Genomic DNA, 24932 nt, shown 5'->3' on the forward strand with positions numbered 1-24932 from the left:
CTGAGCCTTCCAGGCCTTCCCCCCTAAAGCCTCCGTCGGCTCCACCTCCAGAGCCTTTCAGGCCTTCGCCCCTAAAGCCTCCTTCGGCTCCACCTCCAGAGCCTTCCAGAACCCCACCTCCAGAGCCGCCTACAGTGCCGCCTCTGACAGCACCACCTTTCACGGCTCAGCCCGGACTTCCTGACCCTCTCCCTGTCCTGTGGCCTCTTCCCTGGCCTCTGGACCCTATTCCTGTCCGGTGGTCACCTTCCAGACCCCCGGACCCAGTCCCTGTCCTCCAGTCGCCTTCCAGACCCCCTGACCCTGTCTCTGCCCTACGGCTGCCCCCTAGATCTCCCGACCACCCGCCTGTCCGCTATGTTCTTCCAGACCTTGCCTTGATACTGCCCATTGACCCCATGGACTGTCTCATTTCCCTCTGTGCCCCTTGGACTGCCCTCAATTTTGTTTGTGTGTTTTGTGGGTTGTCTGTTCAGGGTTTTTTGTTTGTTGGGTTCGTCCAGCACCACTTCCTCGCAACCGAGCGTGGCCGTCAGGAGCCGTCCGTTTTAGAGGGGGGAGTACTGTCACGAACCCCGCTCCCTCGCTCTGCCCCCTCGAGCTTCCACGCTCGTTCCGCCCCCTCGAGCTCGCACGCTCTTTTTGCTCGCTCGAGCCCTCACGCCCACTTTGCTCCTACTCGCTCACATGCTCGTAGGCAATCTCCCTTCCTCGAGTTTCTCACGCGTTTCCAATCCCCCAGAACATTATGACCACCTGCACTCGCATCATCTGCACTCCTGCACATTAGTTTCACCTGCACTCGTCTCATCACCTGTCATGGTTTACACCTGCACTTGCCCCTATATATATCACTACCCTTTCGTCTCACGGTTGTTGGTTATTGTATTTAGTTTCCGTGTCTTTGCCCCCGCTAGTCTCGTCTAGTTTTGACCTCCTCTCGTTCACCTCTTAGCTTGCCAGCTCCCCTTGTTCCCCTGTCTTTTGCTCCCACTTGTTATTCTTATTCTGATTACCCCGGCTTTGACCCCCTACGCTCTCGTTGACCACTCTCTCCTGGATTTGCTCCTTTACCCTATCTTGATTCCCCGGCTTCGATTTAACGCTCATCCTGACCATTCTTCACTGGATTTGCCCTGTTTTTGTACTGTTGCCTGCTTTGTTGGAATAAAGCAGTTTTCTCCGACATTGTGACTGTCTCGTCTTGTGTTTGTGTGTGCGGGTTACAGGGTTAAATTTTCAAATAACTTTAAGGCCATTGTAAATCAGTAAAGAAATACTCTGGGTAAAAACAAGTTAGTCTCTTTCAACAGCATCTGTGACATGTTGTTTACCACATAAATTGACAATGTGGACAAATTTGGACAATGAAAATCTATGAGGTTATCGTTGTAGTCTTTAGCCTACAGAGTTACAAATTGACATTTTCTATGGTAATCATCAGCCTGCCACAGATAGAGCTTTAAGGGATAGTTCACCCAAAAATGGCAATTCTCTCATCGTTTACTCACCCTCATGCCATCCCAGATGTGTGACTTTTTTTCTTCTGCTGAACACAAACAAAGATTTTTAGAAGAATATTTTAACTCTGTAGGTCCAAACAGTGCAAGTGAATGGTGGCATGTGTGCCGGCTCTAACTGTTCTTTGTTTTTCTCTCCCTCATGTCTCACAGGTGGATCCGGCACGCATGATCAGCATTTCCATGGGAACTCTGATCGATCTCGTGGAAACGCTGATCACAGTGAAGATTTACATGCCCACTGCCATTTGCTTTCCTCCCTTCTTATTCCTCGTATTTCCCCTCTTTCTTCAGCAGTTTATTGTTCTCTGTTACTGTTCACATGTGCGCTGTCTACAGTGAAGTCTAGCTCTTCTCTCTTGTGGAGCTGGGACGAGCTTGAGGATCTGTTGAGGTCTATTGAGGTGCGGTTACCTGTCTGCTTGCATTCACTCTCACCAGTTGGTACCCAGGACTGTGGAGGAGGATTCCTCGATTTCTGCCCACATCGCGGGAGATTCATCTGGGCTTCGCTTGCACCTCACCAGCTTCCACAAACCTTCTTCATGAGCTCGTGTGTCTGTGGTTGCTGGTCGATTGAGGTGTGGTTACCTGTGTGCTTGCATTCACTCTCACCAGTTGGTGCCCAGGACTGTGGAGGAGGATTCCTTGATTTCTGCCCGTGTCTCAGGAGATTCGTCTGGGCTTCGCTTGCACCTCACCAACTTCTATGGACTCTCATCTGAGTGCTCCAGACTTCCACAACACACACATACGAACACACTCTTCTAAACAGATCATTATTTAAGTAATTTTTTACTATAAATTGTGCTCCCTGCCTAGTAGTTGGCATTATGTATGAAGAATGTGAATCGGCAAAATTAAAGAAGAATGTGAAAGTGGACTTTAAAGGTGTCACACCCACACCTATAATATGGCTTCTAAAGATATTAATTTAATGACTGGCGGCTTATGGATTACTTTTACGCTTCCTTTATGTGCTTTTTGGACCTTAAAAGTTCTGGCCACAATTCACTTGCATTTTATGGACCTACAGAGCTGAAATGTTCTTCTAAAAATCTTTATTTGTGTTCAGCAGAACTCATACACATCCAATTTTCCAATGGCAAACCAGCTCTTCTATAAAAGCACTATATAAACCATAGCTGAGTGGTAGGAAATGTGAATCACCATTATTAAAAACAGACACTGCTAATTAATCCATAAAGGTTTTGTCCAGGATTATTTGGTTTTGGGTAACAGTCATTTGAGCAGCTGGTAATTCTGCTGATACCTGCTAGATTTTTTAATATTTGAAATTTACCCAAGGGTTCTGCCAAAAGGGATATTATAATTATATTTGATTAGAAACAGTCTCATAACCAAAATGTAAAGAATTCAGTTCTTAAACTCATCACCCCTACTCCTACTCCAGCCCCCTAAATATCCTGTTTCAACAAATTGCCACAATTATTTGCTGATTTATTTGGGAAAAGAGAGTGTCTTTTATTAGGAACATTTTCAATGCTGTTTTGGGCAAGATGCCTGCAGACTGCATGCTAGATTTTTATTAAGGACTGACGTGCACTCCTCTGCATTGAGATTGACTTATATGCTTGATATGACATTATAAATTTAGTCTGTCTACTGATATATATAGACTGTGCTTTATTATCAACAGGAAGCCAACATTCTGAATGACTGAAATTTGTTACATTTGGAGAATTATCCTCCCTGTAATGGTGAGACAGGGCGATCACATACAGCAAGTCCTGGCATGACTGGCAGTCACGTTTACTATACTTTAATGTGTTTACCTTGAGCTGAGCCGTAACCCTTATCTGACCCTGTGTGATGAAAGAGGTAACTGCACGTTCCCAGAGAAACTCAGTCTAGTTCAGAGAAAAGGTGGAAACAACAGACTAAAAGGCCACTGATATTATGACAACATCCGGCCCAGCTACATCATTAGCAAAGAGAAAATTAAAGAGTGGATGTATCAGTCTTTAATTTGCAATCTTATACATATAATTTTGCGATCCGCCAACTGCAACGTATCGGTTACCTAACGTAACCTCGGTTCTCTCTAGATGAGGGAACGAGTATTGCGTAAGCTAGCTTACGCTACGGGAAAGATTCATCTTTTCTGAGATATTGAAGCCAAAAAATTATCCTTAATTTTTGTATCCATTGTCAACGCAGTGCGGCAGCTGCAGACCTTGAGCGAGCTAGCTAGCGAGCTCATAGGTTGCTCTGCGGCAACTGCTGCAGCCTATAGACGAGCTTGGGCTGAACTCGCATCCAATGAGAGGCGTCCAGCGCTCACTGCATCAAAGCCCGCCAAAATGGGCGTGACTAGAGTGCATATAAGCGTAGTTCGTAGGCTGGAACCCTGGTTTTCATTGACTGAAGCGAAAAGTCGCCGTGGCGCGAAGCACGGCCGGCTACGCAATACTCGTTCCCTCATCTAGAGAGAACCGAGGTTACGTTAGGTAACCGATCACGTTCTCTTACGAGAGGTTCTCTCGATATGCGTAAGCTAGCTTACGCTACGGAACCCATTGTCAACGGCGTCGGCGCCAAGCATCCACTGTATGAGCCCCAGGGAATTGAGGGGGACCGGGGAGCCCTTATGAGTGGGGAAATAATATTTGGCCGGCAAGAATGCGGGTCATTGATTGTGTAATACATCAGCACATAGCAGGACGGGAACGACAGAGCGGCGGTGCCGGTCTGTGTGGAATGTGTCCCATCAGTGCAGCTCACCAGGGGAGCTGTAGCGTATTAAACCGCTAGTAGTTTTGCCTGCAGAGCGGACACTTCCATATTGTAAAATCTGACAAACGTGGAGGGGGAAATCCATCCCGCTGCCACACATATGTCGTGAATGGAAATTCCGCTGGACCATGCCCACGAGGATGCCATGCCTCTAGTGGAGTGAGCCCTAATGCCCAACGGGCATGGCAGGTCTTTTGACGCGTATGCAGCAGCAATAGCGTCCACTATCCATCTAGATAGTGTCTGTTTCGAGGCGGCGAGACCTTTGGTGCGCCCTCGAGATGAAACGAAAGCTGCTCGGAGCGTCTGAAAGCAGCGGAGCGCGCAGTATACAATCTCAGTGCTCTGACCGGGCAAAGGAGATTGGCGTCGCGTTCGCTATCCGGTGCTGGCAGCGCCGATAGGGAAATGACCTGTGCTCTGAAAAGAGTACCGATCACCTTGGGAACATAGCCGTGTCTAGGCTTTAAAATGACCTTGGAGTCACTTGGTCCAAACTGAAGACACGCAGAGCTGACAGACAGCGCGTGAAGGTCTCCCACACGTTTGACTGATGACATGGCAGTCAGGAAAACGGTTTTGAGTGAAAGGTATTTCAAATCCACGGATTGAAGTGGTTCGAAAGGGGGGGCTTTCATAGTTTCGAGAACTATAGAAAGATCCCAGATAGGAACCGATGGGGCGCGGGGGTTCATCCTTCTAGCTCCCCTGAGGAAGCGGATGACCAGCTCGTTTTTACCCCATGACTGGCCGTGCAGGGGTTCAGCGAACGCCGCAACGGCCGCCACATACACTTTGAGCGTGGATGGGGATCTGCCCTTATCCAGCAGCTCTTGTAGAAATACTGAGCAGCGACGACACCCCACATGTCCGTGGGTCCAGGTCTCTGTCGGTGCACCATTTTGAGAACACAGACCATTTTGACGCATAGAGTCTTCTCGTGGAAGGGGCTCTAGCGTGTATGATGGTGTTTATTACTCCTTCTGGCAGAGCGACGGGTAGTCGTTGATCACCCACGCATGCAGCGTCCAGCTCTGGGTGGGGATGCCAGATTGTGCCGCTGAGCTTGAGAGAGGAGATCTGCTCTCACTGGGATGGGCCACGGCGCTGTCAGTGACAGCTGCGTAAGCTCCGGGAACCATGTCTGATTCTCCCAACGCGGGGCTATGAGGAGCACCGAGTGACGCGTTTCCTGATCCTCTGCATTACCTGTGGCAATAGCGAGACGGGAGGGAAGGCGTAAGCGGGCGTCTGGGCCAGTCCTGGGCCAGCGCGTCCTCACTTTTCGAGAAAAATATTGGGCAGTGAGAGTTCTCTTTGGACGCAAAGAGGTCTATCTCTGCTCTGCCGAATAGGTGCCATAACGTCTGGACTGTTTGAGCGTGCAGGGACCATTCCCTGGGGAATATTGTCTCTGGACAGTCTGTCCGGGCCGTCGTTCAGGTGGCCTGGCACGTGCGTCGCCCTCAGCGAGCGCAGGTGGCACTGGGACCAACTCAGTATGCGTTTTGTCAGATGGAAGAGGTTCCTGGATCTGACACCGCCCTGACGGTTTAGGTAGGATACCACAGATCTGTTGTCCGAACGGACCAGGACGTGGTGACCCTGAATGACCGGGAGAAAGCGCCGCGGCGTACTCGACCGCTATCATTTCCAGACAATTTATGTGAAGGAGCTTTTCCTGAACTGCCATAGGCCGAAAACCGAGAGCCCTCGCGAGACCGCGCCCCAACCCGTGTTGGACGCGTCTGTCGAGATGACTTTTCGGCGAGATACAGCTCCCATTGTCACTCCCGCTGATACCATTCGGCCACTGTCCAGGGCTGCAGAGCTGATATGCAGGTCTGAGTCACCTTGATGGGCTGGCGGCCTGTGGCCCAAGCCCGGCGAGACGCGCGGGTGTTTAGCCAATGCTGAAGCGGGCGCATGTGCAGTAAACCCAGCTGAAGTACTGCTGCGGCTGAGGCCATGTAACCTAGCACTCTCTGGAATTTCTTCAGAGGCGTGAGGCTGTTCATCTGAAACGATGCGGCTAGTCGCTGAACACGGCGTGCGTGCTGTGTAGATAAGCGAGCCTAGTTCTATTCCCAGGAAGGAAATGGTCTGACTGGGCTGTAGTGAGCTCTTGGTCTAATTGACTGCAAGACCCAAACTGTTCAGATGGCTGAGGAGAACTGCTCTGTGAGACAGAAGCTCCATATGTGACTGAGCCATAATCAGCCAGTCGTCCAAATAGTTCAGAATTCGCAAACCCTGACTCCGCAGGGGTACGAGCGCCGCATCCATGCACTCGTGAAAGTATGGGGTGCTAAGGACAGGCCGAACGGAAGGACGGTGTATTGATAAACCTGGCCGTCGGCTGAATCTCAAGAATGGCCTGTGACGGGATTTATCTGAATCTGAAAGTATGCATCTTTCAGATCGAGAGAAATAAACCAGTCCTCCTAGGCACATGCGCGAGGAGTTTCCTGATTGTAAGCATTTTGAGCGGTCTTTTGCAAGCACCTTGTTCAATACCCTGAGATCTAATATGGGTCTGAGGCCGCCGTCTTTCTTGGGAACAAGAAAATAACGGCTGTAAAGCCCCGACTTCGCTCAGAGAGGGTGGCACTTTTCTATGGCCCTTTTGCACAGAAGGCTTGCTATTTCTGAGCGAAGCATGCACGCTGCTTCCGTGTTCACAGTGGTTTCGAGCACGCTCTGAAGCGAGGGGCGGCGATCGAACTGTAGCAAATAGCCCTGTTGTATTGTGCTTAACACCCACTTGGATATCCCTGGAATAGCTTCCCACGCTTTGAAGCGTAACGCTAGAGGGTGAATGGCCAATTCGCTCTGATTGCCGCACACAGAGCTGAACAAAATGTGTGAGCTGCGTTTAGTGTGTTCATGCATGATTGCTCGCAGACAGCATGAACAGGCTGTTTTGTGAGTGACTTCCGATTGGAATGAATGGGGAAAGAGTCACATCTGTTTCGTGATGCGCAAGCACGGGACTTACACACAGAGGAATGGTTGCTGGCCGTGTAACAGAGCGGGCAGAGAATGGGCAGCGCATGCATTTGTGGGCGCATTTATTGACTCTAGCGCTCGGCGGTTCAGTAACCGCTTTATGTGAGCGTGCTCTGGTGGGGACACGAGACATGCAGTGCTTGTGTGCAGAAGTGAACACTGGATTGTGGGCACATTTTCTACACATAGGGCTGGTCGGTGCGACAGAGCGGGCAGAGAATGGGCGCACGCGACGCATTTGTGGGCGCCTTCATTGACTCTGGCGCTTCGGCGGTTCAGTAACCGCTTTATGAGAGCGTGCTCTGATAGGGGCACGGGATGTGTTATGCTTGTGTGTAGGGCGAACACTGGGTTGTGGGCACTTTTTCTACACATAAGACATGTTTGCTCTTTACAAGATTTATTTGGGTCGCCGTGAAAGCGGCGTTTGAGTGCAGAGCAAGCGGGCAGTGTCACCGGCTTGTTGGCTGCTAAATTCACCACTGTAGTAGCCTGAGAGAAGGGGACTGACAGGGGCAAAGCTTTGACGGTGGTCCGGCCGCGGCGGACTGAGCCGTCGTTTGTTCAACACAGTTAGGAAGACTTCGGCTGCTCGGGTTTCAGCGTTACCTTAGATCGAGGCCCGCGGGGCGGCGGTCTGCGGCGGCTGTCTGAGCCTGATCGAGGCGGCCACCCTGTCGACGCTGAGAAGTCTGAGATTGTTGAACAGGGCGCTGTGAAGAGGCTCGTGCAGGAGGCTGATCACGTGAGCGGCCTGCAGAGGAGCTAAGCGACGCGGCAGGAAGAGGTTCATGGCTTGGGTGGCTTTCTGGACTTCTGAGAAGCGGTCAACAATGCCACTCACCGCGGAGCCGAAGAGACCGGTTGGAGAGAGCGGTGCGTTGAGGAACGTGGAGCGCTCTGCTTCTCCCATGTCGGCTAGTGTTAGCCATAAGTGTCTCTCGGTCACAGTCAGCGAGGCCATGACTGGGCGAAGGGCGAGGTCTGTCACGCTTCGTAGATCAGTAACAGCCTCTGGGTGCCTGCCTTTCTCATCACACTCCCGAAGAAGGTCTGCTTGTAGGATCTGTAAAACGGCCATTGAGTGCAGAGCAGATGCGGCTTGGCCGGCGGCGGAATAGGCGCGGCCAACATAGGTGGAAGTCGCTCTGCAGGCCTTAGAGCGGGAGCACAGGCTTGGAACGCCATCTCGCGGAGGGCGGACAAAGGTGTGCTGCTACCGAGTCCTCGACCGGGGGATGGAGGAGTAGCCTCTCTCAGTGGCGCCGTCCACCGACGCGAGAGAGGTGGAGGCGTGTGAACGGGTCCTGGCTGAAAAAGGAGCATTCCACGACTTTGCAAGCTCCGTATGTCATTCCGGCAGGAAGGGAGCGGCCGGGCAGCGGGTGTAGAGCGGCGATGGCTTTGAAGAAAGCAGCCGTCGAGTCTGTTAGGTGCCTGCTCAGGGGCGGTGACCACTCGAGCCCGAGGCGGTCGGCGGCCTGTGTGAGGAGGCGTGTTAACTCCCCTTGACTCCGGCGCGGGTCCTGCTGGATTCCTGGGCTGAGGAGGAGGCTTGGGAGCCTGTCCACTCCTCGCTGTCGAAGCCATGATGGAACAGCGGCCCTTATCCTCCGCCGTTATCCGAGATGGCAGCTCGGCGGCAACTGCTGGCGTCCGGGGGGGAGGGTGAGCGATGCTCGAGGAGAGGCTCGGCGAGGCAGTCGCTTCAACCACAGTTTCCGGCAGCCTTTGTGGCGGCGCTTCTTCCTGCTGCGGCTGAGGGTAGAGCGTGGCGGTTTCTGCTTTGACCGCCGAGTCGAGCCCGCATGGTGCGACATCGGTAGCTCCTCGCAGAAATCGCATCCGCCCTCAGTGAGGGCGAGCTCTGCATGCCCCAGTCCCAGGCAGAGGCGCCAGATGATGTGGCGGTCTCCTGTGCTGAGAAGGGCGCGACATGAGGCGCAAGTGGAGCGAGGCATCTTGAAAAAGACGCTCGTACTCTTTTGTGAATAGTTCGTGAGAACTAGCTTGCTGAATAAAAGGATACGTCGTCGGATGGCGTAGCTTCGCAGGATGGCTGAAGGTGGCTGAGACGGCCGGCTTCTTCTAGCGCTGTCCACGCTTGCTAGATGCCCCTCGAGCGGCGACGCGGCTTCCAAGTCAGCGATGCAGAGAGCTTCGCTGAAGAGATGAAAATCAGGGTTCCAGCCTACTGAACTACGCTTATATGCACTCTAGTCACGCCCATTTTGGCGGGCTTTGATGCAGTGAGCGCCGGACGCCTCTCATTGGATCGCGAGTTCAGCCCAAGCTCGTCTATAGGCTGCAGCAGTTGCCGCAGAGCAACCTATGAGCTCGCTAGCTAGCTCGCTCAAGGTCTGCAGCTGCCGCACTGCGTTGACAATGGATACAAAAATTAAGGATAATTTTTTGGCTTCAATATCTCAGAAAAGATTAATCTTTCCCGTAGCGTAAGCTAGCTTACGCAATACGAGAGAACCTCTCGTAAGAGAACCACATTTGTAAGTGGTCAGTAACTCTCAAAAACCTTTTACTCTCCAAGTGTAAACAGCAATCGGTCTTGGCTGATCACTTGTGATTTGATCACTTGAGATGGATGTTAATATCAGGTGTAAACAGGGCCTTAGGGTGGGGGACCAAATATAAATGTACAGGTTACTGGATATTTAGAGTGGATTGTATAGACAAGAGGTAAGTTGGAAGTGCCTGCACTCCAATGTCTGTTATCAACCGTCATACTCCTCCCGACCATTCCCTGACCAAAGTTAATTTGGTGTTTCGCTGAATATTATTATTGGTTTCTGTCCTGAGATGGCTGTCCTCTTTGAAAAACAGAGGAATGGCAGAGTAGCACAAGCATCACAGTCCAAATGCTTGACTGAGATGTGAGGCTGTTTTTTTCTCCATCAAAACCTCATATCAGTTACCTGAAAAAACAGTGAACCATTTTCAGTAATCCCTAAATAATTCCGGCTTTGAAAATAATTGGCTGGTGCTATTTTGGATAATTGTTGTGAACAAAGCTTTTGGCTGAATCGTTTAATTTGTTCCACATTCACTTTTACCATGAGAGTACATTTTTGAGAATGTTCCTAAAAAGACCAGACTTTCTGATTCATATCTTTTCAACAGCAGCTGTAAAACGATGACTGAACTGAAAAAAATTATGACTGATCTGAAAATTTTTTTTGACTGAACACTTCTTCCGCCTTCAATTGGTCAAAAAACAGATAGTCCAACCCTAAACTCACAGCATTGGTCCAGACAGTGTTGGTGTGTGTGGCTGGTCGGGATGCTCAAAGAGTAATGTTTTGATAGTCCCACAGAGCCAAAGAGTTTACTTTGATTTCAGTCAAATCAAGGTAGAAATGGCTTACATATAGTTGTCTCTGCATATTAAGATTGGATAGGATAAACTTTTTTTAATACTGAAGAAATTACACACTTCACTTTTAAGAGCTTCAACTTTAAAGGCATTTTTGTGTAAAACTTCTGGCCTCTGCCAGAAAGCTAAAATTAATGAAGACTTTGACCATTCAACACAGCAATGATTCAAATCTTGCAGCCAAATGATCCAAATAATCACTTGAAGTAAGATTATGAGTGTCCTGGAATGGTGTAGTCAATGGACATGCTTTACTTCATTGCCAAATGCATAAATGTCAAATGTACTTCTACATTATAATAAATCTGTGAACTGGCCCAAACAGGCTGTGCACTGGAGGTCTTCGTCAATTTGAACTTATCTGCAAAGAAAAGTGGTATAAAATAGTAAAATCCAGATGTGCTGTCTTGGTAGAGTCCAATCCAAACAGAACTACTGATGTAATTAAAGCCAAAGGTGCTACCCCACAGTATTAAATAAATGCATGCACTCTTATGGAAACAAAGTAATGACAGAAAATACATTTGTTTAGCTTAATATCTTAGACTACCTGATCTTATTAAATCACAAAAATCTCTAACAGAGTTAGTTTTTATTTTAATAGTTAGAATGTAATTAATTAACATAAGTGGCATTAATCAAATTAAAATCATATTAAAGACACAAATACAGTACTATGCCAAAATTCTAGGCACTTGTGAAAAATGTTGCATAGTGAGGATGTCTTCAAAAATAATGACATAAATAGTTTTAATTTACCAATTAATGTCATTAAAAGTCAAGTAAAAATAAAAAAGGCAAATCAACATTTGGTTTAAACAAATATAAAACCGCACAAATTATCATAGGTACACCTGGACAAAATTTTTCTTGGTTGTTGGCAGATAGGATGTTCCAAGCTTCTTGAAGACTTCGCAAGTTCTTCTATCTATTTAGGCTGTCTGAATAGCTTCTGTCTCTTCATGTAATCCCAGACTCTCTTGATGTTCAGTAGGGGGCTCTGTGGGGGTGGGGGGCTCCCTGCTCTTCTATTTTATTGTATTTGCAAAAGGAACGTTTGGGAGTCTAAAAGTTATATTTCCAATTGACACAGTAAAGCTGAAGATATAAATAACCATCTTAAAGGGGTCAGAACTCAAAACTTCTCAAAACTTTTTAAAACAGTTTAAAAAGAGCATTTATAGTTACCACCCTGCTGAAATGTCTCATTTTTAAATCTGTCTGTTCGTGATGTTGCAAAACATTGGTCATTTGTATTTGCATATCCCACAACATGCATCTTTGCACCCTTGGCCCCACCCACTGCCACTGCCACTCAGTTCGAGAGAACAGGCCTTGTGTGGCCTATTCCTAAACACCAAAGGGGCCCCTACTATTTTGAATTTGTATATTAACATGAAATACACAGACTCTTTGACCACTGCCATGTTTCTTAACACTTTTACAAGACATAGTGTCAAGTTACAACACTGAAACGGAGCCAGTCTCTTTCATTCATCTGCTGTCTCTTAACAAACGCATCATGGACACGTTCTTTTGAACATCTGTGATATTTGAAATTATTGATTTATGCAGACATTAACAAGATGGACGTCTTTGACAATTTCTATGTGTTTCCGGCAATGTGCGGATAATAATATATTACAAAATCTTGATGGTTTGGGTCAAAAAACATTATCAGTGGACTTCAGTGATGATAAAATATAGCATTTCATGACCCTTTTAAGAAAAATGATTTTGTTAAACATCTTATGTGCCAAAGACTTTTGCACATTACTTTTATAAATATATAAACTTTCTGGAATTTGTTACTCTTTAGCCTAGTTTTAGTTCTCTCAACAAGTCTTTGTAAAGTTTGTCTCTGGCTCTTAAATCTCTTATTTCTCTGCTGTCTTCAGCTGTGCTTTCTTGTGTGGTGAAGAATGGAGGTTGTGAGCAAGAATGTGTGCAGCTTTCCACTGTTCACTTCCAGTGCCGCTGTAGACATGGATACCAGCTCACCGCTGATGGCAAGCACTGCAAATGTGAGTCCCACTCTTTTACTCATTAAGCTAAACTTGAAACATCTGACTATGTCTGCACAATTTTGACGTATTTTTGAGTTTTACAAAATAAAAAGTTTATGTTATATGAGATGAGCCAATTTTTGTCAGAGACATGAGGAGATGAACCAGTTTTATATGAATGGGAGCATTGTTGTGCTAATCGTGGCAGCTGTAGTCCCACCTTTCATTCAAAAGAACCAATCGGCAGTATGTTTACTCTAGAACATGCATGTGCAAAGCTATATTAGCCTGAAAAATTCTCTTTTTTTTGTGCATGATTTCGGGCAAAGTAGGACAATTTATGATACTGTAACAGGTAAAGGTTGGGCAAGAAGGAGGCGATAACCGGCTTAAGATCTTAAAACGAACGTAAACAAACACAGACACATATGCAATGCGGCCGCATGCATCGCTCTCTCGAACTGGTGTCTCTGGCTGCCTTTTATCTTGCTTTCCCGCTGATGAGCTGATTCAGTGCCAGCCATGCTCCATCACGGCCTGGCCACATACAGATACCATTGTTGTCATATTTTATTTCTGATTCGAAATATGTTATAGTAATCTAATCTGAACCAGTAGCTATAAACAGTGTTTGAGATTTTGGTGTTTGCCATTCAGGTAGGTAGGAAATGTACTTGCATGCCCATATTGTCTCCTGGCAGGACAAATCACATACTGTTATTCAAAGAATGTTTATAAACATCTCTTGGACATATGGATTAAAGTGTTCTTGGCATACAATTATTGACAAAGAAAGGGATTGACATCAACTAAATCCCCAGATGTGCTGCTTTCTCAGAGTTATTGGCCAATCACATGACTACTTGAAGTTCTGGTAAACTTGGAAGTTCTGTATCAGTACTAATTCAATTCTGTAGAAAATTCAATAGTGATCAGTACACACTTAGACACTGAAGACGAAGATGAGTGAATCATTGAAGTCATTATAGTCCAGCAAACACTACTGAATCGTGATTTAACAACTTTAGACAGAATGTTTACACCTTAAAACAGTGGTACAACCAATAGGGTGAATTAGAGTAGTTTCTGATGTTTGACTTGTAGTGTTCTGTGATTGTCACTTTATCACATGACAACTGTAATTCACCCTACTTTCTGTACTAAACTTAAGGTTAAATATAATAATGGGTTAATGACTCCAGTTACAGTAATGCTCTGAACTTGAAAACACACCTCTGTTAGTGTCACTTGAACAGCACTATTGGAAACTGCTGTGAATTTTGGCCTGCTCTAAATAGCAGTTTTCACTGAAAAGCACTTTTATTATTCAGACTACAGCATCATCTTCTTGGCAAATCCAGTGTCAGTTCCAGCGTGCCTGCCAAAATTCAGATTCATTGTAGCCTGCCCACAGATCCAATGTCCTGAAACTTACCAGAGAAAATTGTTCCCGTGAATGTTACCACTGAGAATTAGGTGAAGCAAAGGAGAAAGAAAGAAGGAGAGAGAATGTGCATCTACTGCCAAACAAAAGTGTGTTAGACAGTGACTAAAAACATGAAAGAATCAAAGTGCCTGTGAGTGTTAAGAGTGCAATCCAGTAAATGGCTAACAGTGTCATTTAATTGATTTTAGACTGTTGTGATCAAAGTATAGGGGTTCAGGGGGTGAAAATACTAACAGACGGCATTCGTTTTTTAGTAGTTTTTTGTGATAATAGTGATAAACCTGACTGTAAACAGGATTATTTGTGCTCCCCTATGCAGTATTATACCATAAGATACACAGTCCCCATCTTTACCCTATTTACTGTACTTATAAATTTTTCCCCAAACTTTATATTGTCAAGATGGAATATTGAATCTGTCCTCTGAAGGGACTCAAAAATGCTTTATATCTTTGTATGATATGTTTCTTAAGTCAACATTAAATCAAAACAGACACTTTTTGAATTCTTAAAACACACCTTGTTGTAAACGATTCATCAGTACATGTTATTCCAAACATGTTATTCTTCAACCACCCATCATACAACTTTTCCAAATCTTTATTTTATGCAATAAAGTCCAACATTTTTCTTATTGAATATCCTATTTCACTCTGAAATATGTTACATGACAGATGTAAAAGAGGTTGAGAATACCAAATCATGTGCCTGACTTTTGAAATGAGTGTGACATTTTACTAGCCACCATGATAACGTGACTTAAGCAGCAGAGTCTGCATGTCTCTATTCACTGAGAAAGAATTGGCCAGGACAGTATAATAATTCAACAGAAAGAGACTGTTGGAATTATGTGTGTAGTATGCATACTGTGTTGACAAGATAATGAGTGTTTATGTATGTGTGAGAGAGAGAGAGAGCCAATGACCTGACTTATAAGATCTGATTTAAATGGCATGTGTTTCAGTGAGGAACCCATGTGCACAGAGGAATGGCGGCTGCATGCACTTATGTCACAGTGAAGGGGGTCATGCTGTGTGCGGCTGTCACCAAGGCTTCATACTGGCCCCAGACCAGAAGAGCTGTGAAGGTAAAAACCTTTGACGGCAACAGTGAAAAACCTTTCCTCTCCATACTGAATTCAATAACACTGATACATGGTAAGGTCCCTCATGTACTGGATCCTCTTGTTTCCTACTGTAAAATAAGTCTCTTTCCCATGGTTTGAAAGCATGAAGAACAGTGGAAGCACTGTGCTAAATAAAGTAAGAGATGAAGGTTGAAAGCTGTGGAACATGGCTCATCTTCTCAACACTGGCCAGGGTTGGCAAGGGAAACAGGGAGCAGGGCTTTTCACTCTGAAGTCTATGAGAGAGTCACTTTTTCAGTTGTGTTTAAGGAGATGAAGTTGAGAAGATGCACTCATTCAGATTTGTTCAAGTGATTATTCGTGGCAAAAATATCTTCTGTTTGTCAGACTGAGAGTGACTCAACAAACCCAGAGATGTTTGAAACGGAGTATGTTTATATGAGTAGTTACAATCAATCTACCGCTGATTTTTACGCAGTCGAATAGATAATAGTAATCGAATAGCAGATGGAAGACGTCAGCTAAGGAATTGACATATAGAATGTAGGTGGCCTTTTGAGTCATATTAGCATGTCGAAGAAGTAAGCGTGAGTTACACACAATGAGCACAACAACATGGAAAACATTGCAGCCACATGCATTTCTAATATCTGTTACATGTTGATTTTGGTGCAGATCAGATGTGCGTGATCCGTTGTGCTTATGGTGATGTCCGAAGGCAGAAGACGACACAATTTGCTTCCTGAATTGTATTACTATTCGAGCTCTGCTTTGCTACACTTAGTGCCTTCAATTATCCTAATAAACTCAGTCTAAAGCATAATAATATTATTAAGACTGAGGACAGATGTCATGAATTAAAAGACAATTAATAATAAAAAAAATATATACATATTTTCCAAGGGAGCACTGGTATTTTTATATGTTTGTTGTCTGTATGCTTGAACAGTTCTGCTTATGTCACAGAACCTGTCATTTGCTTCAGGCTGCATATTCAATAAATATCATGCTTTCTGCTTAATTTTATATATGAAATCCACATAAGATAAGTAAAATAAGCTGTTATAACCACTCAATGATAATTAAATGTAAGATATATAGAGTAGATCAGAGGGAATGTTGAGGCTTAGGACACAAGCACAGAGTTATAAAAAAAACTTAATGGTTACAGTTGTAACCTCCATTCCCTGATGGAGGGAACGAGACGTTGTGTCGATTGTAGTGACCACATCCTGCCCAGGCTGGGGGGAGGTAACATGGCCAATACGTCACATGGGTTGTCAAGCCATACGTGTTGTCAAGCCACATGTGTCCCTGAGAAAGCAGGTCCTTCCTCAGGGGAATTTGCCAGGGAGGTGCTGTCGGATAAGGTGACTTGTTCCCCATCCTCCCTGAGCTTGCACAGCACCAGTGCAAGAAGGCTCACTGGGGGAAATGCGTACTTGTGCAGCACCCGGGGCCAGCTGTGTGCCAGTGCGTCTGTCCTGAGGGGGGCCCCGTTAGGGAGTACCAGAGCAGGCAGTGGGTGCAAAGTGATCTATCTGTGCCATGCCGAACCGGTCCCAAATCAGCTGGACCACCTGGGGGTGGAGCCTCCGCTCTCCACTGAGCAAGACTTTGAGGTTGCCCAGGATATGAGTGGAGTGCAGCGACCTGAGTTGTTGCTGACTCCAAAGGACTAGATGGCGGGTGAGTTGTGACATATGACGAGAGCGCACACCGCCTTGACAATTTATGTATGCTACCGTAGCAGTGCTGTCTGAATGGATCAAGACGTTCTTGCCCTGAATCAGTGGGATAAACCTCCACAGGGCAAGGTATACAGCCAGCAACTCTAGGTAGTTGATGTGCCAACGGAGCCCTCTCCAGGAGCCAGCGGCTGCGTGCCCGTTGCACACGGTGCCCCAACCCAGTTGAGAGGCATCTGTGGTGACCACGACATCTGCTGTAGGGGGACTCCTGTCCAAAGAAAACAGAGGTCTGTCCAAGGGTTGAAAGTTTGATGGCAGGACGGGGTGATGAAAGACAAGGTATGTGCCGTGACGCCATGCCCATCTCGGGACTTGAGTCTGAAGCCAGTGCTGAAGCGGTGTAATTGGCATCAACCCGATATGCCCCAGGAGCCTCTGGAATTGTTTTAGAGGAACCGCTGTGCCGGGCTCAAAGAGAGCGAGGCACCTTAGCACAAAATTCGTGTGCTCGTTCGTGAGTCTAACTCCATGCCGAAAAAAAGTTGGCAAATGTTATATGCACATAAATGGATTAAATTATTTGTCTTTTATTAACATATTGCTCATTTCCGTGGTTGCTCATCACATTTGCACTAAATACTCTTTTACTAATATATGTTTTTATGTTTGCAACAAATTTTTGTGTGAATTTTTTAAAAAGTTAATTATGTTACCTTTTGATACAACAAACTAAATATAATATAGCTCAGGACATAACACTTTTGCTTGCATACACTCAGGGGTGTAGATTCCAAGAGGGGTGCGAAGCATTACTCATTTGTAAATAATTTTAAACCCATTCTTATTGATGCTTCCAAGACAACTGGATGTCAGTCTCACAATTTCAAAAAATCCTCATCTACTGTATGTCACATAACTTTACTTTGGTGATGTATTTAAAATACATAAGCAGAATTTGCAACAACAATATTCAAGGCATCAAAGAAATACAAATATTTAAGATTATGAGGAATGAAAACACATGTACATAATCATCAGACAGTTCTGTTGACTGGCCTTAAACTCTCTCACACTGGCCCGGCCGATTAGGCCATCTTTATTGTTGAGGCCTAACTTGTTAACTTGTTATTGATGTGTTGCAGACATCGATGAGTGTGCAACAGGGCAGGCAGCGTGTGCTCACAGTTGCCGCAACACCCCAGGCTCTTTCTCCTGCATCTGCAATCCTGGATACGAGCTGGGATCTGATGGCAGGAAATGCTACCGTGAGTTACCTTTCACCTCAATAACTAATGAGCACAGACACCATACCTCAGTTCACAGAAGCACAGAAACATACAGTGGCCCCAAAAGCTATTTGGACTCTTAAGTCACTTTTAACACTTTTAAGTCATCTGTTAACAAATTATTCTAAACCTTGCATTAACTTTTTTTTCTACGCCATTTTTAATGCCTTTTAACCAACTGGTCCGAGATCATTTTTAGTGGATGTATAATGTCAGTTTCTCTCAAGTTAATGTGGGTGTCCTAGCTGAGTAACCACTGGTGTAGTTCTGCACATTAACTAAGACATGTCTGTCTTAATTTTGAACAGTTTACTGTATCTATTGCTTCATAATTTAAACCTACCAAACACATTTTTTATGTAAATGTTTGGCATGAAATTATGTGTTTGTGCTGTCTATGGTATTTTGTTATGTAATGCAATTACATTGGCCTTTGGATAAATAATTACGTTCAAATAAATATAAGAAGGTTTTATATGATTGTCTTTCCTGCAGGTATTGAAATGGAGATTGTAAATAGTTGTGACTCTGATAACGGTGGCTGCTCACACCACTGTCGGCATGGCACTCTCGGGCCTGTCTGCAGCTGTAACCATGGTTATCAACTTGATGAAGACCTCAAAACTTGTTTGGGTGAGTAAAAAGAGTAAACAGTAAAACCACAAATCAAAATCACCAGATGTACAAAATCAAGTGAGCATCCAGATGTGCTGATAAAACCTTCAAATCATCATTCCCCAAACAAAATTAGTGATTTTTTACTACAAAAACAAATGTCTGGCAGCAGTTTTATTTCTTGTGTTTTTCTGACTGTGCCCTGAAGGTTTTCTCTGAATAATGATCCCTCTTCTTAACTGGAAATGTGCTTATGTAAATACTTGCTTTACAGAGATCTAATATGTGCCTCTCTTCTTGTACTGGGTTTAAACACATTCACTGGCATTTTTTCGCCTTTTAGACCTAGAAGAATGTGAGGAGGGAAACTCATGCTGTGAGCAGGACTGCACAAACTACCCCGGAGGTTACGAGTGCTACTGCAGAGCAGGATACAGGCTCAACTCAGATGGCTGTGGATGTGATGGTACTTCATAACTTGTTTTCACAACCTTATTTGATTAGTAATAATATATTTTACAGTGTGAGACATAGGGCATATTTGAAACTGCAGAAAGGTGATGCTACTCATAGGGTCATTCCAAATGAAAGTTCCCCATCTGTCGCTCACTTCGACGTTGTGTCGAAGAAGCGACACTAGGGGTCTCTCTTGAGTGCCGAATATGCCTCTGATCTATGAAAAAAGGCCAATGAGAAGTTGACAGACAGAATTTTCATACCCCACCACTATAAAAGCGGGAAAATACGTTCAGTTCATTCAGAATTTTTCTTCGGAGCCGATGGTCGTGCATGCAGTCAGCTGCGAGTCACACACCTGTTCCTGTTCCTCTGACACTTTGCCTGCTGTTGTATCTACGGCGCACTTCAGTGGCTTTTCTCCTTCTCTGCATGGCACTTAAAATAGAGTATATATAAAAGAGTGATTTTCACTATAAAAGAGTATTTTCCTCTAAAAGAGCATTACACAGCAGCGTTGAACGTCCTTTTCTGGATGCGTCTTTATAAAGATGCCTTTCCGCCCATGTGTAGTTCCTGGATTCGGTAGAGTGCTCTCCGCTTCAGATGGCAACAGGCGTTGTCTTGTTTGTCTGGGCTGCGATCACACCGAGGCAGTGTTTGTGGATGATTCATGTTCTCACTGCGAGAGTATGACCATGGCAACGTTGCGGTTGCGGCTCGCTTTCAACAGAAAGCATGCCGCTCAAGCCGCCCCCCGCATTGCTCCTTATTCCCACGGGATTGAGGACGATGCGGCTGGCGATCGATCGATGCGGGTGCGGATGGATCCGGGTACGCCCCTTCGGACCACCCACCCCCCGGCACGCTTGTTGACTCCCATCCGTGCTCGTGGCAACAGCGGCTCGCCTCACAGCCAGCCTGCCTATCCTCTGGAGCTCAAGGTGGATGAGTTCGCCGCTGCATTGGAAAGCACTGCGTCTGACGCGGATGACTGCCCTGAGCTGCTGCTTTCGGGCCAGCACGCCCAGGCTGAGGCTGATGCGCAGATGTCCGGCATGCTTTCCCGGGCTGCCACCAGCGTGTGGCTGGACTGGAACCCTCAGTCCTCCCCACAGCCATCGCGGTTGGATGACTGGTTCCTGGGGCCTCCGCGCCTCTCACAGCCATGCCTCCCCCACCCTGGTCCCGTTTTCCCCGGAAGTGCATGATGAGCTGACGTCTTCATGGAGGGCACCCCTCTCCACACGTCACAAAGCCACCCGCTCTCCACTCTCGCTACCCTCAACGGTGGAGCGGGCCACAGGTACACGGCGATTCCCCTGGTGGACAGGGCTGTTGCGCTCCACCTGTACCCAGAGAACCCTACCACCTGGGGGGTCGCCCTCTGCTCCCCTCCAAGGCCTGCAACTGACTGCCTGAGAGGACTGAAAGGCATATGAGATCACTTCAGCACTGGCTTCAGACTCGAGTCCCGAGACGAGCATGGCACCACACATGTGATCTAGGACCGCGACTGGGCTATGTGCCCAAGGTTCCTACCACGCAATTCCGAGACCAGGTACTGAACCTGCAAACGCTGCCTCAGGAGGAGGCAGACCCAGCCCCTTCGTTGCTGTGTCTGGTACGTGCTCCCTACTTGTACCGCACACAGAGCTTTAGATGTTCTGAGCAGTTCCTTGTCTGCTTTGGTGGACAGCGGAATGGGAATGCTGTCTCCAAACAGAGGCTTTCCCACTGGGTGGTGGATGCCATTTCATTGGCCTATCACACACAGGCCGTGCCCCACCTGCGGGTCTGAGCACACTCAACAAGGAGTGTTGCGTCCTCATGGGCACTGGCCAGAGGCACCTCCCTGGCAGACATATGTAGAGCAGCGGGTTGGGTGACACCTAATACCTTTGTGAGATTTTACAATCTCAGGGTTGAGTCAGTATCGTCCTGTGTTTTCTCAGGTCCGAGCCGGTAGAACTCGGTACACGCTGACGGACTGATCGGGTGTCGCATTCTCTCCCAGGAGATCCCGTTCATTCGGATCCCTAGATGACTCCTCCCTAGCCCTGTGGGTCCGCAATTCAGCGGAGGAATTCTCCAACCTAATCCACTGCGGGTACTCAAATCTACCCTACCCTGGCCACGTCGCTGAGCCTAGCCACTGTGGTAGCCGGACAATTTCCGGCTCCTCAGAAAAATCCTGAATGAACTCTACGTATTTCCCCGCTTTTATACCCGTAAGTCCGGGGGCAGGGTATGCAAATACTGTCTACTTGCCTTTTTTCATAGATCAGAGGCATATTCGGCACTCAAGAGAGACCCTTAGTGTCGCTTCTTCGACACAACGTCTCGTTCCCTCCATCACGGAACGGAGGTTACATACGTAACCTAGACGTTTTTCGTTTGCAACCAATTTTAACAGCTATAAACATGCATTTTGCTGCTACATAACAAACAAGATAACATTCCGATTAAAATAAAGTGGCAGTGATTAATTTCTTTTTGTAGGTTTGATTACGACAGAATTACGCTGCACCCCTTCAGAGTGCTCAATTTAAAGTGTTCATGCCCTTGGAGTTAGTGGGGCAAGAGTTGCTCACTTTCAAATGGAATTCGCCAATAAATTCTCTTGAGTTCCTTTGTCTGTTGTCAGTACTCAGTTATTGTCACTTCAATATTAGTAAACAGCAGCATTTACATCACAATTGCATCATGTTTTCTAAAGAGCTTTGTGTTTTCCACTGGTGCAGATGTGGATGAGTGTCTGTCTGATAATGTGGGCTGTGAGCACATTTGCCAGAACACAGCTGGATCCTATCAGTGCTTTTGTCGGTATGGAAACCATCTTGCTGAGGATAGACATTCCTGCATCCGTAAGTACAGCATTATGCAAGGTGGAAACCGTGGATTTCTGTTAAGTGTTTTGCAGTAAGTTTGCGTCAATTGATTAACATTTTTAATCAATTTAATAACATGTACTAATAATAAATCAAATTAATCACATATATATATCACACACACACACACACACACACACACACACACACACACACACACACACACACACACGTAGTGTTTCCATGTTTTATGGGGACCTTCCATAGACATAATGGTTTTTATACTGTACAAACTTTATATTCTATCCCCTAAACCTAACCCTACCCCTAAACCTAACCCTCACAGAAAACTTTCTGCATTTTTACATTTTCAAAAAACATAATTTACATTTTGTCCCCACCAGGTCAAAAATTTCGGGTTCCCCTTCTGTCGCTCTCTCCACGTTGTGTCAGAGAAGCGACACTAGGGGTCTCTCTTGAGCGCCGATATTCACCTCTGGACTATGAAAAAAGGCCAATGAGAGTTGGCAACCTGTATTTGCATGTCCCGCCCCCGGACATACGGGTATTTAAGCAGCGCAAATACGGGAGTTCATTCAGAAAATTTCTTCGGTGCCGATGGTCGTTTCTGCAACTGCTGCGTGTACACACCGAGTTCCTGTTATCCCTCTGCTGCATGCTGTTGGATTCTACGGCGCACAACAGCTGCTTTCTCCTGTTTGCACGGCTGTGCATTCCTGCTCTGGCGATCGACAGTGTAGATTTAAAAACTCTCACGAGTTTTTTCCCTAAAAGAGTGATTTTATTTAAAAGAGTAATTTCCTCTAAAAGAGCAAAACACAGCGGCGTTGAACGCCCTTTTAAGGACGCCGTCTTTATAAAGATGCCTTTCCGCCTCTGTGTTGTTTCTGGATGCGTAGAGTGCTCTCCGCCTCCGACGGCCACAGGCGCTGTCTCGTGTGTCTGGGTAGCGATCACACCGAGGCTGCGTTTAGGATGGTTCATGTTCTCACTGCGAGAACATGACCATGACAACGTTAGTGTCGCGGCTTGCTTACAACCATGAGCAAGCCACTCCAGCCGCCCGTGTCGCTCCTTCTTCCCACGGGATTGAGGACGATGCGGCTGGCGATGGAGGCGATTTGGGGATGGCAGCGGGTGCAGCTCGCTGGGTACGCCTCGACCACCACGCACCCGACAAGCTCGTTGATTCCCGTCCATGCTTGAGGCAGCAGTGACTCACCTCACAGCCAGTCTGCCGACCCTCTTGCGATGGAAGCAGATGAGCTCGCCGCGGCATCGGAGGGCGGGTTACCTGATGCTGAGGACTCCCCTGGGCTGCCGCTTTCGGGCCTGCACGCCCAGGCTGAGGCTGATGCACAGATGACAGACATGCTTTCCCGGGCAGCCGACAGTGTGGGCTTGGATTGGAACCCTCCATCCTCCCCACAACCATCACGGCTCGACGACTGGTTCCTGGGGTCTGGGCGCCGCTCACAGCCTCGCCCCGGTCCCGCTTTTCCGGAAGTGCATGACGAGCTGACGTCTTCGTGGAGAGCACCCCTCTCCACTCGTCACATCGCCACAGGCTCGTCCGCCCTCGCCACCCTCGACGGCAGAGCGTGCCATGTGTACGAGGCGATTCCCCAGGTGGATAGGGCGGTTGTGATCCATCTATGCCCCGGTACCCCTACCACCTGGCGAGGTCACCCCGTACTCCCTTCCCGGACCTGTAGAGCAACCTCCTCGCTGACAGCGAAGGCCTACAGCGCCACCGGATGCTCTGCTTCCGCCCTGCATGCCATGGCTCTCCTGCAGGTCCACCAAGCCAAGGCACTACGCGACATGCACGGGGGTGGCCCTGATCCCGACACGCTGCAGGAACTGCGCTCAGCGACTGACCTCGCCCTGAGAGCGACGAAGGTCACAGCGCAAGTGCTCGGGCAGGCGATGGCCACGCTAGTGGTCCAGGAACGTCAACTGTGGCTGAACATGGTCGAGATGCGTGAAGCCGACAAGACTCGCTTCCTCAACGCCCCTGTCTCCCAGTTCGGCCTCTTCGGCGACACTGTCGAGGACTTTGCCCAGCAGTTCTCCATGGTGAAGAAGCAGACGGAGGCCATCTCTCGCATCATGCCTCGCCGCAAGCCTGCCGCCACGGCCCATGCCCCGTCTGCTCGCCGAGGGCATCCTCCCCCGGCCAGAAGGCAAGCCCCTGCTCCGCCCCAACCCGGGCCCAGCTCTCAGCCCCAGCGTCGAGCAAACCGTGGGAAGCGCATGCCCCCTGTCTCATGGACCCCCTCGAGGACCCGGAAGGCTCCCAGGCGCTCCTGAGACAACACACCCAGAGCCCAAGATGTTAGCTCCGGAGGTGGTCCCCCGGTGGAGGGCCGGGAGGAGAATCCTTTGTTTTTTCATTTGCCACACCCCCTAACACGGGCTGTGGTACCCAAATTCTCAATAAAAGAGCTATTTCCTTTGTCTCTGGGGCACATGGCCCGCAAATGCCGTTCTCACGGCACTCTGCTTTCAGGCCTCAACAGTCCCGCTCCATGGACGCTGTGTCCTCGCCTTCAGCGCCACGACTGTTCCCCGGCCGGCCGGTTCAGACCACTCCAGAGGACGCCAACATCAGACCTCCTCCTCAGTCACGAACCCGCCTCTGCCGGGTGCGCTGAGCAAGGTAAGTGCTTTGAGTTTATTCTCAGCACCAGAGCCTCGGACGCCACGTTGCCTCCCGACGCCGTGTTACCTGTTCCGCGACCGCTAGTGAGCCCCGCTGGGTACGCCCAAAAACCCGGCCCCTTGGTGCCCCTAGCACGGAGTTTAGAGGCGTGGC

The 24932-nt window shown here is 47.5% G+C and overlaps 1 protein-coding gene across 2 annotated transcripts in view; it reads left to right on the forward strand.

Moving 5' to 3' along the window:
• megf6a (multiple EGF-like-domains 6a) overlaps positions 1–24932 on the forward strand; it is a 75328-nt gene that overhangs the window by 13211 nt on the left and 37185 nt on the right. For both annotated transcript variants that reach the window (XM_052091248.1, XM_052091249.1), the window contains exons 3-8: positions 12573–12698; positions 15092–15214; positions 18048–18170; positions 18687–18824; positions 19150–19272; positions 22007–22129. In XM_052091248.1, coding sequence (XP_051947208.1) covers positions 12573–12698; positions 15092–15214; positions 18048–18170; positions 18687–18824; positions 19150–19272; positions 22007–22129 — 756 coding nt within the window. The remainder of the gene's footprint in view (positions 1–12572; positions 12699–15091; positions 15215–18047; positions 18171–18686; positions 18825–19149; positions 19273–22006; positions 22130–24932) is intronic.

The sequence above is a fragment of the Xyrauchen texanus genome, chromosome 25 (genome assembly GCF_025860055.1).
Source record: "Xyrauchen texanus isolate HMW12.3.18 chromosome 25, RBS_HiC_50CHRs, whole genome shotgun sequence".
NCBI lineage: Eukaryota > Metazoa > Chordata > Actinopteri > Cypriniformes > Catostomidae > Xyrauchen > Xyrauchen texanus.